This window comes from Salmo salar, chromosome ssa05 (genome assembly GCF_905237065.1).
Source record: "Salmo salar chromosome ssa05, Ssal_v3.1, whole genome shotgun sequence".
Taxonomy (NCBI): Eukaryota; Metazoa; Chordata; class Actinopteri; order Salmoniformes; family Salmonidae; genus Salmo; species Salmo salar.
Genome location: NC_059446.1, coordinates 6,677,895 through 6,695,535, shown reverse-complemented (window position 1 = coordinate 6,695,535; position 17,641 = coordinate 6,677,895). Strand labels below are relative to the sequence as shown.

The window sequence follows — 17,641 nt, the reverse complement described above, 5'->3', positions numbered from 1 at the left end:
TCATGTGCCTTTTACTGAGGAGTGGCTTCTGTCTGGCCAGTCTACCATAAAGCCCTGATTGGTGAGGTGCTGCAGAGATGGTTGTGCTTCTGGAAGGTTCTCCCATCTCCACAGAGGAACTCTGGAGCCATCAGGTTCTTGGTCACCTCCCTGACCAAGGCCCTTCTCCCGCGGTTGCTCAGTTAGGCCAGACGGCCAGCTCTAGAAGACCCCGCGGTTGCTCAGTTAGGCCAGACGGCCAGCTCTAGAAGACCCCGCGGTTGCTCAGTTAGGCCAGACGGCCAGCTCTAGAAGACCCCGCGGTTGCTCAGTTAGGCCAGACGGCCAGCTCTAGAAGACCCCGCGGTTGCTCAGTTAGGCCAGACGGCCAGCTCTAGAAGAAGTCTTGGTGGTTCCAAACGGTTTCCATTTAAGAATGATTTAGGTTGCTGTGTTCTTGGGGACCTTCAATAATGCAATCTGTGCCTCGACACAATCCTGTCTCGGAGCTCTACGGACAATTCCTTTGACCTCATGGCTTGATTTTTCCTCTGACGTACACAGTCAACTGTGGGACCTTATATAGTCAGGTGTGTGCCTTTCCAAATCATGTCCAATCAATTGAACTTACCACAGGTGGACTCCAATCAAGTTGTGGAAAAATCTCAAGGATGATCAATGGAAACAGGATGCACCTGAGGTCAATTTCCATAGCAAAGAGTCTGAATATTTATGTAATTTAGGTTTTTCAGTTGTGCAACAATTTGTGCAAAAATGTCTAAAAACCTGGTTTCGCTTTTGCAATTATGGGGTATTGTGTGTAGGTTGATGAGGAATTTGTTTTATTTAATCAATTTTAGAATAAGGCTGTAACATAACAAAATGTGGAAAAAGACGGTGTCTGAATACTTTCCAACAGCACTGTAGATAGCGTATGCGACCCTGAACAATTTCTGCAGCAGCGAAAGTGCTTCTTGTTGTTCATATTAAATCTACAGACTGTAAGTGATGTCAATCACTATGTTTTATGTATTATTTAGTGAAGCTGAATGGAGAGACACAATTCATCCTTGTACCTCTCGGAGTTGTACCCACACATTTGTTGATATAAAGCGAAAGACAAGACGAGTGTCAAGGTTGGAATAAATTGGGATCTAGATGCAGAACAGCACAATGAGCTCTGGTGTTTTTAATCAATTATTTATCCAATATTTTAATTATCTGAAAGCTGAGAATGATCAAAGCTGCGGTTCGAGCCCCACTGCCTTTGCTCACTAAGACACTCTTCTACTGCTTTGATGTGGGTACATGCACTTATCTCCATCTCTGTGCCAGGCATGGCTGTGGGTGCTTGGAAACCAGTGGTCTGGAGGGGCTTATAGATGGAGAGGAGAGGGTCAGCGACCCAGCACTACACAGAAGGATCACATATTATTCTCTCCTGTAAACTGTGATATACAATATACATAGGTTAGAAAACTAAGGCTACTTTAAGGTCATCTTTTCAAGAACTTTCTCTGTTCAACTGTGTTGCTCTATCACACATTTAATTGGTTGGTGAGGTCTGTAACGCAAAGCTATTTACATCGTGAAATGTTGAATAGAACATAGTACCAAAGGAATGTACCGTAGCTGTTTGACTGCTAGGTCCGGTTCACAATGTAAATAAAACACCACTTCAAACAACGTTGACAAGTACAGAACTTCAGCTCCTAACTTTGTCTTCATGTTTGACGCATTAAATAATATATATATATATATATTTTTTTTTATAAAATCAGGTTTCAGTCTCAATGGCAAGACAATATTAACGCTAGCTAAGTGGACCAACTACAGCCCAACTAATTCTCTGAGGGGATCCAGTTAAACTGATCTAGCTACCTAATGTTAGACTAGAATGAGGTAATCAGACTAGCTTTAGATGTTCTATAAACAGGAAGTTCAGATCAATCAAACGTCTTCTCTACAACCAACACATCTCTTCTGGCATAATACTACCACAGTTCCTTTCGTGGTTTGACCAGTTATTTGCTAATTAATTTGGGTTGATTACTCTTTTCTTACTCTGCCCGAGGAAGGATTGTCACTTGGCAGCATTCACCCTCATTAACAACTTAATAATTTACGGGGCAATCATCTTAAAAAGACATTTTGAACTTCTATCCCATTTACCTCTATACCCTAAAGGATAAAACTATTTATATCCATCCTCCAACGCATCCAACCTCAGAAAAGAGTGACTGAGTCGCAAATGGTCCCCTATTCCTTACATAGTGCACTGCCTTATGGGTCCAATATAGCGCAATATATTTAGGGGATAGGGTGTCGTTTGGGATGCTGGCAGTCTTCCGACGGCTTATTGACATTTTCCATTACTGGGCTGCACATACATATGGTCTTCTGGCTAGCCAGACCGCAGGCTCAGTCGCATTTATGAATGTTAACAGGTTGCTCTATTTTTCACTGCTGTGAGACAATAACACAGTTGAACTTGACCAAAGCATTTTCATCGTTCTCCTGCAAATTAGTTTTTGCATAGGCTATAGGAAATGCATAGCTTGGCATGAAGTTTTCACCAGTATCATTTAAACTGTAATAGACAGTGCTTGCCTGTTAGCTTGTTGCTATATTACGCCACTTATTTGTGACCTAACAAGACACATGTTTCAATGTCAGGGATATTGTGTTAAAAACACAGACTAAAAATAGTGTTATAAAACACAGACTGCACACACTCACAGCTCCATTGTCCTTCAGTGAACAAAGTGTGATCTCTTGATTTGTTGACATATTACTACGCTTTCTGTATAAATATACTCACTTACTAGTTCCTGTTCATCATTCACATTAGTGGGGTGATTTCTTGATGTGTTGATAACGTACTTTTTGTTCATCATTTCACCTCAGTCAGTAACCCTCTCAGCTTGTCCTTCTCATCAATGTTTCCCATTCAACCTCAGACCTCAATCAGTAACCCTCTCAGCTTGTCTTTCTCTTTCAATGTTTCCCTTCACCCTCAGACCTCAATCAGTAACCCTCTCAGCTTGTCTTTCTCTTTCAATGTTTCCCTTCACCCTCAGACCTCAGTCAGTAACCCTCTCAGCTTGTCTTTCTCTTTCAATGTTTCCCTTCACCCTCAGACCTCAGTCAGTAACCCTCTCAGCTTGTCTTTCTCATCAATGTTTCCCTTCACCCTCAGACCTCAGTCAGTAACCCTCTCAGCTTGTCTTTCTCTTTCAATGTTTCCCTTCACCCTCAGACCTCAGTCAGTAACCCTCTCAGCTTGTCTTTCTCTTTCAATGTTTCCCTTCACCCTCAGACCTCAGTCAGTAACCCTCTCAGCTTGTCGACATCATCAATGTTTCCCATTCAACCTCAGATCTCCCTCAGTCACGTGGTCAGATTATTATACACAGCACAAAGAAAACAACATTGGTGATAAACAATTAAAATACTGTTATATCTCTCTCTAAACTGTTATCTGGTCCCCTGGAAGAAGAGACTCTATTCTGCAGCCTTGTGGGCTTCTTTGTTCCCAATTTAGAAGCTTGACACTGTTTATTGTTCATTTTTGATGCTTCATTTGATATTCAGTGCTCTTTCACCGCTGACATGCCAACACATCTTTATCGGTGTCAGTTATTATTGTCTTGTGTTGTCGTGGTGATGTCAGGTTCTGCATTGAACATATGTTACATTTTCTTATGAGGGTGTATTATCTAACTGAGCAGTATAACAATTTGACTTATAACAGCCTTCGTTCTCTCCCTAAGAAATCAATACAGATCTGAAGTCTCCATTCTATCTGAAACAGAAAGCCATCTTTGAGCGTGTAGATGAACTTTGACCTGCTTATATCATAAACATTTATCGGAGCGTTTTCCAACAACAACCAGGAAAAATAATATTTCACATCGATTGTGTCCCTGAAGATGACATTCCATATGAACCATCTTTAAGGCTTGACTCTTTAATTACAGATAAAATCAATACTGTGGTTGAATGCAGTGTAATCATGAATAGTATACAGTGACTTTTTTTTCTTCCCCCCCCACCATGTGTTATTACAGGAGGGTTGTCTTCTCAGCAAGATAACATCTGCAAACGTAAGTCTAACAGTACTGCATGCCATTTTTCTTAACCATTTCCCCACAATGCATTTTCTCAGCCATTTACTTTATTCATCTTTATATTTATCTTGCCAAAGGCAAACAACTCCGGACGTGGAACCATTTCATGTGTACATGTTGGAGTTCCATGCCATGTTCTATGTCCATGAACCTTACCTGTCAGTTTAACTTTGAAACTAACAACAAGACGGCTGATAAAAATTCGAATGATGCATTAAACAAACAGGTTAATTGTAAGGGCAGAGTTGTTATTTTGATTGTTTAGTCATTAGTCAGGTCAATTAAATACAAGTAGCTTCAACCAAAATGCATTCGTTTTAAGCAGATGTCACTTTGTGAGTTGTTTGTAAGGTGTTATATTCGTCTTGTCTTGCATGCATGGGTAATTCTTTAATTGTCATGAAAGGACACTCTTCTTCACAAGAATGTTGTTTCCTTCACGGGCTGCTTTGTACCACGTCAAAGCCCTGAAGGTGCAGCATGCATCCAATTCAGTTCTTGAAATTGAAGTGTTCTGTTCTCTGTTTGGATTGCTGATGTTTTGGTTTACAATTTAAAGTTTTCTGTAAGACTCAGCGATGTAGAAACAACGTTCTTTTCAAATTCTCTCAGTTTCTCTACGTTTGATGGCACAGCTCTCTACCTGGCTTGTTCCTACGGCAACAAAAGAGACAGAACCCTTTTTTCACCCAACTCTTACGGCAGCCAGACCACATAACAGCAAATGGAATTATACTGCAACACATGACCTTCATGTCTTCTCTTACCTTTCATCTATTTTTCACTTTCGTTTTCTTACAATAAATCTATTTTTCTCATATATTGTATATCGCAACACTTAACCCAGGCCTTGGAGTTCAGTTCACTGAATTCTGTTCTGTATGTAAAGCCTTGAGCTTGTCACTATGTGACTGACAGCGTTGCACCCCGGCCTCCTGCAAGACCCACCACAATACTGTGTTAACCCTTTGAACTGAAGTCTTGCCTTCAGCTTGGGGAGCTAATTATCCAGGTCTCAGTCAAGGTTACTCATCTCGTGACTGGCTCACTGACCCTTCCTCCATTACATAGTTGTCATGGCCAGAACGTTAACGATGAAGTAATTACAGTCCTGACAAGAAAAATTGATATTCATATGAATCATATAAAAGTGATGCATTACACAATATTTAACAAGGACAACGGTTTCCTCAGGCTTCATCTCAACCGTACATTGCAGGGATGCAGAGTGCAAAATATTATTGTTTTACAACTGAGCAGGCTTGCACTATGATCTGGACTGTGGACAGACTGTTGTTGGTGAATAGTGTTCTGGTTTAATTTGCCATGTTTCAGATTCTACTTCCTGTTTAACTGTAGTAGATCAATACATAGTTCCTATATATATATATATATATATATATATATATATATATATATTTTTTTTTTTAAATAGTCCTGTCTAAAAGTATTCATACCCTTTTGCCTTTTTCCACATTGTATTGAGTTACAGCCTGAAATTAAAATTGATTTAATTTCGATTTTATGTCACTGGCCTACACACAATACCAATTAATGTCAAAAGTGGAATTATGCTTTTAGAAATTGTTACAAATTAATTAAAAATGAAAAGCTTAAATGTCTTGATTCAATAAATAATCAACTCTTTAGTTATGGCAAGCCTAAATACATTCAGGAGTAAAAATGTGCTTAACAAGTCACATAATAAGTTGCATGGACTCACTCTGTGTGTAATAACAGTGTTTAACATGATTTGTTAATGACTACCTCATCTCTGACAAACCACACATACAGCTGTCTGTAAGGTCCCTCAGTCGAGCAGTGCATTTCAAATACAGATTCAACCACAAAGACCAGAGAGGTTTTCCAATGCCTCACAAAGAAGGGCACCTATTGGTAGATGGGTAAAAAAAAATCTATGTATATAGTATATATCCCTTTCAACATGAAGTACACTTTGGATGGTGTATCAATAAACCCAGTCACTACAAGGATACAGGAGTCCTTCCTAACTCAGTTACCGGAGAGGAAGGAAACCCCTCAGTGATTTCACAATGAAGCCAATGTCGACTTTAAAACAGTTGCAGAGTTTAATGACTGTGACAGGAGAAAACTGAAGATGGCTCAACAAGATTGTAGTTACTCCACAATACTAAGCTAAATGACAGAATGAAAACAAGGGACAGAACAGAAATATTCCAAAATATGCATCCTGTTTGCAAAAAGGCACTAAAGTTAAACTGCAAAAAAATGTGGCAAAGAAAGGAACTTCATGCCCTGAATACAAAGTGTTATGTTTGGAGCAATACAACACAACACATCACTGACTACCATTCTTTATATTTTCAAGCATGGTGGTGGCTGCATCATGTTATGGGTATGCTTGTCATCGACAAGGACTAGGGAGTTATTTTAGGATAAAAATAAACGGAATAGAACTAAGCAAAGGCTAAATCTTAGAGGAAAACCTGGTTCAGTCTGTTTTCTAATGGACACTGGAAGACAAACTCACATTTCAGCAGAACAATAACCTAAAACACAAAGCCAAATGTACACTGGAGTTGCTTACCAAGATGACATTGAATGTTCCTGAGGGGCCTAGTTACAGTTTTGACTTAAATCTGCTTGAAAATCTATGGCAGGATTTGAAAATGGCTGTTTAACAATGATTAACAACCAACTTGACAGAACTTGAAGGATTGTTTTAATAATGTGGAAATATTGTACAATCCAGGTGTGCAATGCTCTTATAGATTTACCCAGAAAGACTCACAGCTGTAATCGCTGCCAAAGGTGATTCTAACATGTATTGACTCAGGGGTGTGAATGCTTCTGTAAATTAAATATTAATTTTTTTCATTTTCAATAAATGTGCAGATATTTCTAAAAACATTTTTTCACTTTGTCATTATGGTGTGTTGTGTGTAGATGGGTGAGAAAAACATATATTTAATCAATTTTGAATTCAAGCTGTAGCACAACTCATGGTTACTACATGATTCCATATGTGTGATTTCACATATGTTATTTCATAGTTTTCATAGTTTTGATGTCTTCACTATTATTGTACAATTCTACAATGTAGAAAATAGTACAAAAAAAGAAAAACCCTTGAATGAGTAGGTGTTCTAAAACTTTTGACCGGTAGTGTATATTTACATGTATCTCTATCTATCTATCTATCTATCTATCTATCTATCTATCTATCTATCTATCTATCTATCTATCTATCTATCTATCTATCTATCTATCTATCTATCTATCTATCTATCTATCTATCTATCTATCTATCTATCTATCTATCTATCTATCTATCTATCTATCTATCTATCTATCTATCTATCTATCTATCTATCTATCTATCTATCTATCTATCTATCTATCTATCTATCTATCTATCTATCTATCTATCTATCTATCTATCTATCTATCTATCTATCTATCTATCTATCTATCTATCTATCTATCTATCTATATATCTATCTATCTATATCTACTCTATAACTCTTAATATATATATTTATATCTATACCTATATCAAACGACCACCCCTCATCACTGACAAACACTCCCTAAAACACTTCTGCGGGCAGGCCTTTCTAATCGACCTGGCCGGGGGATCCTGGAAGGGTATTGACCTCATCCCGTCAGTCGAGGATGCCTGGTCGTTCTTTAAAAGTAATTTCCTCACCATCACCTTAAATAAGCATGCCCCTTTCAAAAAATGTAGAACTAAGAACAGATATAGTCCTTGGTTCACTCTAGACCTGACTTCCCACGACCAGCACAAAAACATCCTGTGGCGGACTGCACTAGCATCGAATTGTCCCCACGATATGCAACTTTTCAGGGAAGTCGGGAACCAATACACGCAGTCAGTCAGGAAAGCAAAGAATAGCTTTTTCAAACAGAAATTTGCATCCTGTAGCTGTAACTCCAAAAAGTTTTGGGACACTGTAAAATCCATGGAGAATAAGAGCACCTCCACCCAGCTTCCCACTGCACTGAGGCTAGGTAACACTGTCACCACCGATAAATCCACAATAATCGAGAATTTCAATAAGCATTTCTCTGCGGCTGGCCATGCTTTCCTCCTGGCTACCCCAACCCCAGCCAACAGCTTCGCCCCCCCCCCCCCCCCTGCAGATACTTGCCCAAGCCTCCCCAGCTTCTCCTTCAACCAAATCCAGATTGCAGATGTTCTGAAAGAGCTGCAAAACCTGGACCCGTACAAATCAGCTGGGCTAGACAATCTGGAACCTCTCTTTCTAAAATTATCCGCTGCCATTGTTGTAACCCCTATTACCAGTCTGTTCAACCTCACTTTCGTATCATCCGAGATCCCTAAAGATTGAAAAGCTGCCGTGGTCATCCCACTCTTCAAAGGGGGTGACACTCTAGACCCAAACTGTTATAGACCTATATCCATCCTGCCCTGCCTGTCTAAAGTCTTCGAAAGCCAAGTTAATAAACAGATCATTGACCATTTCGATTCCCACCGTACCTTCTCCGCTGTGCAATCCAGTTTCCGAGCTGGTCACGGGTGTACCTCAGCCACGCTCAAGGTACTAAACGATATCATAACCGCCATCGATGAAAGACAGTACTGTGCAGCCGTCTTCATTGACCTGGCCAAGGCTTTCGACTCTGTCAATCACTGTATTCTTATCGGCAGAATCAACAGCCTTGGCTTCTCAAATGACTGCCTCGCCTGGTTCACCAACTACTTCTCAGACAGAGTTCAGAGTATCAAATCGGAGGGCCTGTTGTCCGGGCCTCTGGCAGTCTCCATGGGGGTACCACAGGGTTCAATTCTCATGCCGACTCTTTTCTCTGTATACATCAATGATATGGCTCTTGCTGCGGGTGATTCCCTGATCCATCTCTACGCAGTTGACACCATTCTGTATACATCTGGCCCTTCTTTGGACACTATGTTAACTAACCTCCAAACGAGCTTCAATGCCATACAACACTCCTTCCGTGGCCTCCAACGGCTCTTAAATGCTAGTAAAACCAAATGCATGCTTTTCAACCTTTCGCTGCCCGCACCCGCCCGCCCGACTAGCATCACTACTCTGGACAGTTATGATTTAGAATATGTGGACAACTACCAATACACAGGTGTTTGGCTAGACTGTAAACTCCCCTTCCAAACTCATATTAAGCATCTCCAATCCAATATCAAATCTAGAGTCGGCTTCTTATTTCGCAACCAAGCCTCCTTCACTCACGCCGCCAAACATACCCTTGTAAAACTGACTATCCTACCGATCCTTGACTTCGGCAATGTCATTTACAAAATAGCTTCCAATACTCTACTCAGCAAACTGGATGCAGTCTATCACAGTGCCATCCGTTTTGTCACCAAAGCCCCTTATATGACCCACCACTGCGACCTGCATGTTCTAGTCTGCTGGCCCTTGCTAAATATTCATCGCCAGACCCACTGGCTCCAGGTCATCTATAAGTCTACGCTAGGTAAAACTCCACCTTATCTCATCTCACTGGTGACGATAATAACACCCACCCATAGCACGCACTCCAGCAGGTATATCTCACTGGTCATCCCCAAAGCCAACACCTACTTTGGCCACCTTTCCTTCCAGTTCTCTGCTGCCAATGATTGGAATGAATTGCAAAAATCGCTGAAGCTGGAGACTTATATTACTCTCACTAACTTTAAACATCAGCTATCTGAGCGTCTAACCGATCGCTGCAACTGTACATAGCCCATCTGTAAATAGCCCACCCAATCTACCTACCTCATCCCCATATTGTTTTATTTACTTTTCTGCTCTTTTGCACACCAGTATCTCTACTTGCACATCATCATCTGCTCATCTATCGCTCCAGTGTTAACCTGCTAAATTGTAATTACTCCGCTACTGTGGCCTATTTATTGCCTTACCTCCTCACGCCATTTGCACACACTGTATATAGACTTTCTTTTTTTCTATTGTGTTATTGACTGTACGCTTGTTTATTCCATGTGTAACTCTGTGTTGTTGTTTGTGTCGCAGTGCTTTGCTTTATCTTGGCCAGGTTGCAGTTGTAAATGAGAACTTGTTCTCAAATAGTCTACCTGGTTGAATAGAGGTGATGTGTATATATATATGTGTGTGTATATATATATATATATATATATATATATATATATATATATATATATATATATATATATATATATATATATATATATATATATATATATATATATATATATATATACATACATACACACACACACAGTATGCAGTACATATATACAGTAAAAGTCAAAAGTTTTGGAACACCTACTCATCCAAGGGTTTTTCTTTATTTTTGCTATTTTTTACATTTTATAATAATAGTGAAGACATCATGTAGTAACCAAAAAAGTGTTAGATTCTTCAAAGTAGCCAACCTTTGCCTTGATTACAGCTTTGCACATGCTTGACATTCTCATAACCAAATTCACCTGGAATGCTTTTCCAAGAGTCTTGAAGAAGTTCCCAACATATGCTGAACACTTGTTGACTGATTTTTTTTCACTCTGCGAAACAACTCTTCCCAAACCATCTCAATTAGGTTGAGGTTGGGTGATTGTGCAGGCCAGGTCATTTGATGCAGCACTCCATCACTCTCCTTCTTGGTCAAATAGCCCTTACACAGCCTGGAGGTGTGTTTTGGGTCATTGTACTGTTAAAAAGCAAATGATAGTCCCACTATGTCACGCCCTGACCATAGAGAGCCTTTCTATTTCTCTACTTGGTCAGGTCAGGGTGTGATTTTGGTTTCTTATTTCTTTGTTTGGCCGGGTATGGTCCCCAATCAGAGGCAGCTGTCTATCGTTGTCTCTGATTGGAGTCTCTGGCACGGTCAGCAGTCCAGAGGCTCCGGCAACGGTCGGCAGTCCAGAGCCTCCTGCAACGGTCGGCAGGCCAAAGCCCCCGGCGACGATCCACGGTCCGGTTCCTCCGGCAACGATCCACGGTCCGGAGCCTCCGGCGACAATCCATGGCCCGGTTCCACGGAAGCGGAGGGATCAGCAAGCAGAGCTGGGTCTACGTCCCGAACCGGAGTCGCCACCGAGGCTAGATGCCCACCCAGACCCTCCCCCATAGAGTCAGGTTTTGCGGCCAGAGTCCGCACCTTTGGGGGGGGGGTGTACTGTCACGCCTTTCTATGTGACAGCCTTTCTATTTCTCTATTTGGTCAGGTCAGGTTGTGATTTGGGTGGGCAATTTAGTTTTCTTATTTCTTTGTTTGGCTGGGTATGGTCCCCAATCAGAGGCAGCTGTCTATTGTTGTCTCTGATTGGGGATCATACTTAGGTAGCCCTTTTTCCCACCTGTGATTGTGGGATCTTGATTTTGTGTAGCTGCCTGCAAGCAGCCCAGAACGTCACATTTCGTTTCCTTTCTGTATTGTTTTTGGTTTCACTTCGACTAAAGGATGTGGAATTCCATGCACGTTGCGCCTTGGCTTATTTACGACAGGGAGTTTGAAGACAGCGATCGTGACACACTAAGCGCAAACCAGATTGGATGGCGTATCGGTGCAGAATGCTGTGGTTGAAATGCTGGTTAAGTGTGCCTTGAATTCAAAGTAAATCACAGACAGTCTCATCAGCTAAGCACCTTCACACCTCCTCCTCCATGGTGGGAACCACACATGCGGAGATCATCCATTCTCCTACTCTGCATCTCACAAAGGACAGATTTCCACCAGTCTAATGTCCATTGCTTGTGTTTCATCGCCCAAGCATGTCTCTTCTTTTTATTGGTGTCCTTTAGTAGTGGTTTCTTTGCAAAAATTTGACCATGAAGGCCTGATTCATGCATGTCTCCTCTGAACAGTTGATGTTGAGATGTGTAAGTTACTTGAACTCAGTGAAGCATTTATTTGGGCTGAAATCTGAGGTGCAGTTATCTCTAATGAACTTATCCTCTGCAACAGAGGTAACTCTGGGTCTTCCTTTCCTGTGGCGGTCCTTATGAGAGCCAGTTTCATTATTATGCTGTATTGTTCTTTGTGACTGCACTTGAAGAAACGTTCAAAGTTCTTGACATTTTCTGGATTGACTGACCTAAAAGTAATGATGGACTGTCATTTCTCGTTGCTTATTTGAGCTGTTCTTCCTATTATTTGAGCTGTTCTTCCTATTTGGTAAAAGACTTGGTCTTTTACCAAATAGGACTATCTTCTGTATACCACCCCTACCTTGTCACAACACAACTGATCGGCTCAAATGTGTTAAGAAGTAAAGAAATTCCACAAATTAACTTTTAACAGGGCACACCTGTTAATTGAAATGCATTTCAGGTGTCTACCTCATGAAGCTGGTTGAGAGAATGCCAAGAATGTGGAAAGCTGTCATCAAGGCAAAGGGTGGCTACTTTGAAGAATCTCAAATAACACTTTTTTTGCTTACTACATGATTCCATATGTGTTATTTCATAGTTTTGATGTCTTCACTTTTATTATACAATGTAGAAAATACTAAAGAAAAGAAAAACCCTTGAATGAGTAGGTGTGTCAAAACTTTTGACTGGTACTGTATATGTTTTCACAATCAATCAAATCAAAATGTACTTTTATTGTTTAACGCTTTTTGGTTATTACATGATTCCATATGTGTTATTTAACAGTTTTGATTGGGGGTAAAGGGTTAAAGCTCAAAAAGAACAAAAAATTAAATTAAAATTAAAGAGGCACGGAATAAGTTCGAAGAAAAACAAAAAGACAGTTGATGAAAAATCAAAATTTTCCTCAAACAGATTTGTCCAGGTCTAGGTGATGCATCCAGGATGATCACAGCAAATCTGCTTTGATCCACTTGTAAGTGAGCCCAGTTTATCATTCAAAGGGATAAGGGGATTGGAAGGCAGACTGATGTTTATCATGCAACATGGTTTACCTCTCTCTCTCTTTTCTATATTTATGATATTTGGATGTAGAAGTGTATAGGAGAGAGAAGGTAGCTAGGTAACTCATTGAGCTGTATCTTCTCCCTGGTTGAAGTGGTGTATAGTATATCCTACTCTATAGTTTCTCCTCTCCTCCGCATGAAAATACAAGGGATTCCTAATCCCTCACCCCACCGTGAAGCCAGGTCCATCTGCACATTGTCTGGTTCGCTACCAAGAGAGTGGCTTTAGTTTGGATAGGGCTGGCTTGTTATAGAACTTGGCTTCTTTCCTCTGTTGTTTTTTTTTATCTCTCTCTCTATGCACATAGTTTTCAAGGCACTGTTTTATCTGGCAGACTCTGTTTGGTCTTTATATCTCTTACACCAGCTTGTGTTTGTTTTATGGATTTCTGGCATGTTCTTTAGACTACGTAGTAATGCTTTAACAATACGTACACCATGACTGTTGTTGTCGTGTCAATCTTTTCTCTCAACACAACAAAGAAAAAGACCAACCATAAAAAAAAGCACACTGTTAGGAGAAATATGCACTTATTTTCAGCCTCTGTGCAGATTGAAAACTAGATTGATTTATCTTTTTACACCTTTACACAAATTCCATTTGTATAAACATCTGACAGAGATATAAAAACTCCACGCTATCATTATGTCCTAATTATCATGGACAGCTGTTTGTTTGAATCAATTCTGGCTGTCATTGTCAGAGCAGAAAGACTCAAATAAATTAGAAACATGTGGAGAGGAAGTGAGCAGCTGCATTCCAAATGACACCCTATTCCCTTAGGGCCCTGGTCAGGAGTAGTGCGCTATGTAGGGAATAGGTTGCCATTTGAGATGCAGACGGCTTCTCATGGAGCTGCCAAAGCTCTGTAAATATGATCCTGTACTTTCCGTTCATGAAGACTTGACATTGATGTGGTGGAGTTGTCGACAGCTTGACATTGATGTGGTGGAGTAATCGACAGCTTGACATTGCTGTGATGGAGTTGTCAACAGCTTGACATTGCTGTGGTGGAGTAGTCGACAGCTTGACATTGATGTGGTGGGGTAATCGACAGCTTGACATTGCTGTGGTGGAGTTGTCAACAGCTTGACATTGCTGTGGTGGAGTTGTCGACAGCTTGACATTGCTGTGGTGGAGTAGTCGACAGCTTGACATTGCTGTGGTGGGGTAGTCGACAGCTTGACATTGCTGCGGTGGAGTTGTCGACAGCTTGACATTGCTGTGGTGGAGTAGTCGACAGCTTGACATTGCTGTGGTGGAGTAGTCGACAGATTGACATTGATGTGGTGGGGTAATCGACAGCTTGACATTGCTGTGGTGGAGTTGTCAACAGCTTGACATTGCTGTGGTGGAGTTGTCGACAGCTTGACATTGCTGTGGTGGAGTAGTCGACAGCTTGACATTGCTGTGGTGGAGTAGTCGACAGCTTGACATTGCTGCGGTGGAGTTGTCGACAGCTTGACATTGCTGTGGTGGAGTAGACGACAGCTTGACATTGCTGTGGTGGAGTAGTCGACAGATTGACATTGATGTGGTGGGGTAATCGACAGCTTGACATTGCTGTGGTGGAGTTGTCAACAGCTTGACATTGATGTGGTGGAGTAGTCGACAGCTTGACTAAATGTGAGAAAAACAGGATATTCCTAGGCTGATATCATTTAATTACTTTCATTGTGGAATAAACTGGCCGGCCATGTTATCTTTGATGGAAGGACTAGCTAAACAGTCCCTTCTCTTATTGATCCTATCAAACCTGTACCTAACCTTAACGCCAATTGAGTAGTTTTGGCTTCAGTTTTTGGAAGAAATGGTAATCGACTGACAGGCTTGACAACTAATTTACTTGAGACAATTAGCACAATAAAAACAGATCTTAGAGGTGTTTAGGGACTGTGAAGTATAAAGGAGAATTCTCTCCACACACTGGTGGTAGTCCTGGAAACTTGTCTTTTCAACACGCATGAGCACACACACACATACCTACACATACACCCTCTTCAATGAAGGAAATACATTACTTTCTTTATTGTTCATAATGACATCACAAAGCAGAAAATCTCGTAAGTTTTTCTTTCAGCGTTTTAATTGTAAGGATTTAGTTTAGTCAACCCTCTGATAGTCCTAAATGAACTGGTAAGCTGTTTGTGGATCTCTGTTTTTGGCAGCTCTGAGGCCTCGTTTGAGCCAAGATTTTTTTTTTTCCCTCCAACCCATTCTCTTCCTCTCCCTTATTCTGTCTGCCTTATCAAAGAACAATAAGGTCTTTATCGGTATACCACAGTGGTGGAGGAAAAGTGCTTTTTTTCAAAGAGGCACAGACGACTCCCCGTGAGGAGAAAGAACCGTGTGTTAATGATGTTTTTTAATTCAGAACTCCCATATTGCTTTAGCAGCTCTAGAGATTGAGAAATGTAGATTATTGGGGTGAGGCTATGATATTGTTTTATGAAACATTTGTTCTAATCAGTCTGAATAACAGGTTGAATACAAACTGAAACACAATAACAAAACATATGGCAATTTAATCAAGTTTTCAGTGTTTTATTTTCCTCATAAGATGCAATTTGAGACTGAGAATCGTGTTATGAAATGAAATCATATTCACAGTGAAATTGCCCTTTTTCTCCAAACTGTCCAATGTAACCAAAAAATCTCCTCACCATTTAGAAAATTGCATGTAATAATACTTTAGTCTTTTCACTGTTAATTGTCTTCAATGTTAAAGCTCAAATTTTGGGGGGGTTGACTTGGCAAAGAAAGACCTTCTGAAACAACATCTAATTTCAATTAATTCAGTTTTTAAATATGATTATAGTTAAAGGTGTAGAATGTGCTAGAGATGAAAAAAAAATTGATAATTGATGTTCACGGATTACCCTTTATTTGTGTTTCACAATGTGACTCAACCATGTTCTCTTTTCATGAAGAACGGCTAGCATTTGTGGATATTGACCTCCCTATGGAGTGTTTCCCTTTGTAGTGCTGCCATCGTGCTCCTGGAAAAAGGTCACCACATGAACTTCTGTAACTCTCCAGAGAAATCAAAGAACTACTCCCTTTGTGAGGAGAAGAGATCTACAAACTGGTACAATCCTCAGACAGACCTTTTCTAATCAAAGTCAGTTCATCCACACCTTCCTTCCCTTTATCTAAATTGGGCGGGTGAGAAAAGTAGATCACGGTGCAGCCTCGTCAAAAGGGTCAATCTATTATAATAATTTTATGGGCAGTAACTGTCAATTAAAACTCTTACATTATAAGTAGTCAACGTTCATTTTTGAATAGTATGTCATTAGGCTTGACTGATATATATATATATATATATATCTCAGAAGAGCTATGATTTTAGGTTCTAAGACCACTGTATCAATTAGATTGCCATGACGTAATACGATATTCCTCAGAGAAGACGTGACAATGATGGGGACTTGTCTTGTTAGACATGCAAGAACAATCCCATAATACGCAACCAATTAGTCTGAGATTTCCCCCCAAATGTCGTCTCCAAGGTGATTGAATTAGCTCTCTCTGCAACTGAATGCACCAACAACGTCCACCACATCAAAAACATATAAAACAACATATCGTTCTGTGGTGTTCTCAGACCCAGCATCACGTGACGTTAAATTAATGTTGTGTTTCCATGTGTTTCCCTCCAGACACAGCATCACGTGACGTTAAATTAATGTTGTGTTTCCATGTGTTTCCCTCCAGACACAGCATCACGTGACGTTAAATTAATGTTGTGTTTCCATGTGTTTCCCTCCAGACACAGCATCACGTGACGTTAAATTAATGTTGTGTTTCCATGTGTTTCCCTCCAGACACAGCATCACATGACGTTAAATTAATGTTGTGTTTCCATGTGTTTCCCTCCAGACACAGCATCATGTGACGTTAAATGTACGTTGTGTTTCCAGCATTGTGTGACGTTAAAGTATTTACAGTTACGTTTTGTTTTGGTGTTGTGTTTTTTTTAGATCAACCACCAGTGATGTTAAATGAACGTTGTGTTTTGTTGTGTTTCCGTCAGACCCAGCGTCGCGTGACGTTCCACCTCCCGGACGGTTCTCAGGAGAGCTGTAGCGACAGTGGTCTAGGGGACCACGAGCCCAGCAGCACTGCCAGCACCACTCAGCCTCTCCCCCTCGGCTTCCCCCGGGAAGAGTACTACCAACAGACCTCGCCCAACAGCCGCACCGAGGGAGACGGAAACTCTGACCCTGAGTCCAGTAAGTGGCTACTGTCGAAGGACTTACATTCTTTCTTTTTTTTTTTGTTATTTTACCAGGTTTTCCCATTGAGTTAAAAATACATTTGAAGACCAGGGATAGAGCTTCTCTCTGTAATAAACTGGCCATGCTAATTCATCACATGGTTTATCTTATAGGAAGAGAGAAAGAGCTTCTCTCTGTAATAAACTGGTCATGCTAATTCATCACATGGTTTATCTTATAGGAAGAGAGAAAGAGCTTCTCTCTGTAATAAACTGGTCATGCTAATTCATCACATGGTTTATCTTATAGGAAGAGAGAAAGAGCTTCTCTCTGTAATAAACTGGTCATGCTAATTCATCACATGGTTTATCTTATAGGAAGAGAGAAAGAGCTTCTC

At 40.5% G+C, this 17,641-nt stretch overlaps 1 protein-coding gene across 1 annotated transcript in view; it reads left to right on the top strand.

The window, feature by feature from the left end:
- The window catches only part of LOC106604166 (protocadherin-11 X-linked), a 258,929-nt gene that overhangs the window by 152,560 nt on the left and 88,728 nt on the right, over positions 1-17,641 (top strand). Inside the window, exons 5-6 of the mRNA XM_014198585.2 lie at positions 4,050-4,085; positions 17,061-17,259. Coding sequence (XP_014054060.1) covers positions 4,050-4,085; positions 17,061-17,259 — 235 coding nt within the window. The remainder of the gene's footprint in view (positions 1-4,049; positions 4,086-17,060; positions 17,260-17,641) is intronic.